Raw genomic sequence first — 1,294 nt, 5'->3', positions numbered from 1 at the left:
GAGGGATTGAGATTGTTTACTATTTATGGAGTATTACCTGGAAGATTTCATCCTTGTGCGATTCGAAAGAGTGGAGCTTCAGTTTGAGGTTACGCAGATCCCAGAGAGCAACAGTCTGAGTTACAAAAGGAGAAAGAAAACATTTAGCAACAGTAAATAAATTAAAACATTATTGGACTACTGTCCAGTATGATATATACTTCTTGGTCATGTGATTTGTGACCTGACCACTTCGTTTCCACCATTGTGCACAACACTCAAGCACTTGATGTGAGACAGTGGACGGACCAATTCTTTTTTGTTGTTGTTGATAAACACAAAAAGGTACAGACCTTGTCTGCAGAGCCGGTGGCTAGGATGAACTCGCTGTAGGGGTTGAAGGACAGACAGTTGACCTCTGCAGTGTGGGCATCCACTGCATGGCTGGGCTTGGACGTGTTGTTGGACCGTGTGTCCCAGCTGAGACAGATGTCAAAGGTTAATGACAGGGGTTCCCAAACTTTTTCCACCCCCCCCGCCGCCCAGCATTGGGGAACATGACACCAACTGTTCATACCCCTCTTGTTGGTGGAGAGAATTTAATGTTTAAAGCTTATTTTGTCATGGGGTGCAATTAACATTTTGCTGTTTTAAAGCTAATTGTTTTGCAATTCTAAACATTTTTGCCATGTCTAATGTGTATTCATGTGAAATGACAGACAAATTACAACAATATCTATGGGCTATTTTTTTTTTATACAAAAAACATTAGCTGACATGGGCTAGTTGATCTGGACATTTCTGACAAGTTATAAATAGCTCTAAGGTATGCAATGACTGGAATACTGATTTCAAAATTGCACATTTTAGTATTACAACTTTCAAGACAAAGTTTAAAGCCATTCTGAGTTCCTTATAAATAAAAACTGAATTAAGGGACAGTTAAAAGAATCAGAGCCATCCAGTTTTCAATTCAAATAACTTTTCCTTAGAGATCTTTTCGTGTGGAAAGGTTAAGGCTACACACTTTACATAAAGACACTGGATGTAATGATTAGTTACAGCTTGAAAGTATCAGATTGTGTGTGAAAATACATCGAGAGCAAAAACATGATAAAAAGAGAACGCTCACTTACATCATCAGTTTCTGGTCATCGGCCACAGAGCCAAACAGTGATTCGGAGCAGGTGCCAGACACTTCCTCCACCACTGCAGTGTGACCGGTGAGATTGTCTTAGCAGTCCACTAATTTCCCTCCTTAGGACCAGCACCGATGTCCCACGCAGATCGTCTGGAGATTAAACATTTCAGTGCA

General features: G+C 40.5%; 1 protein-coding gene across 1 annotated transcript; it reads right to left on the bottom strand.

Moving 5' to 3' along the window:
• Nucleotides 1-6: 6 nt before the first annotated feature.
• Nucleotides 7-1,254, bottom strand: LOC112080282 (histone-binding protein RBBP4-like). Its single transcript, XM_024146017.2, has 3 exons — nucleotides 1,116-1,254; nucleotides 333-459; nucleotides 7-115 (listed from the first exon to the last, which is right to left on the bottom strand). The coding sequence occupies exons 1-3, from the start codon at nucleotides 1,118-1,120 to the stop codon at nucleotides 20-22; spliced, it is 228 nt and encodes a 75-aa protein (XP_024001785.1). The 5' UTR covers nucleotides 1,121-1,254; the 3' UTR covers nucleotides 7-19.
• Between the last annotated feature and the right edge of the window lie 40 nt (nucleotides 1,255-1,294).

This window comes from Salvelinus sp. IW2-2015, unplaced genomic scaffold (genome assembly GCF_002910315.2).
Source record: "Salvelinus sp. IW2-2015 unplaced genomic scaffold, ASM291031v2 Un_scaffold14649, whole genome shotgun sequence".
NCBI classification, from domain to species: domain Eukaryota; kingdom Metazoa; phylum Chordata; class Actinopteri; order Salmoniformes; family Salmonidae; genus Salvelinus; species Salvelinus sp. IW2-2015.
Note: the sequence above shows the minus strand (reverse complement) of the source record. Positions and strands in the feature narration are given on the sequence as shown.

What these genes read in the sequence shown, in the direction of transcription:
- LOC112080282 (XM_024146017.2), bottom strand. An exon ending in CCACCGGCTCTGCAGACAAG is followed by an intron (nt 116 to 332) that starts GTCTGTACCTTT and finishes TTTGTAACTCAG; the next exon opens with ACTGTTGCTCTCTGGGATCT.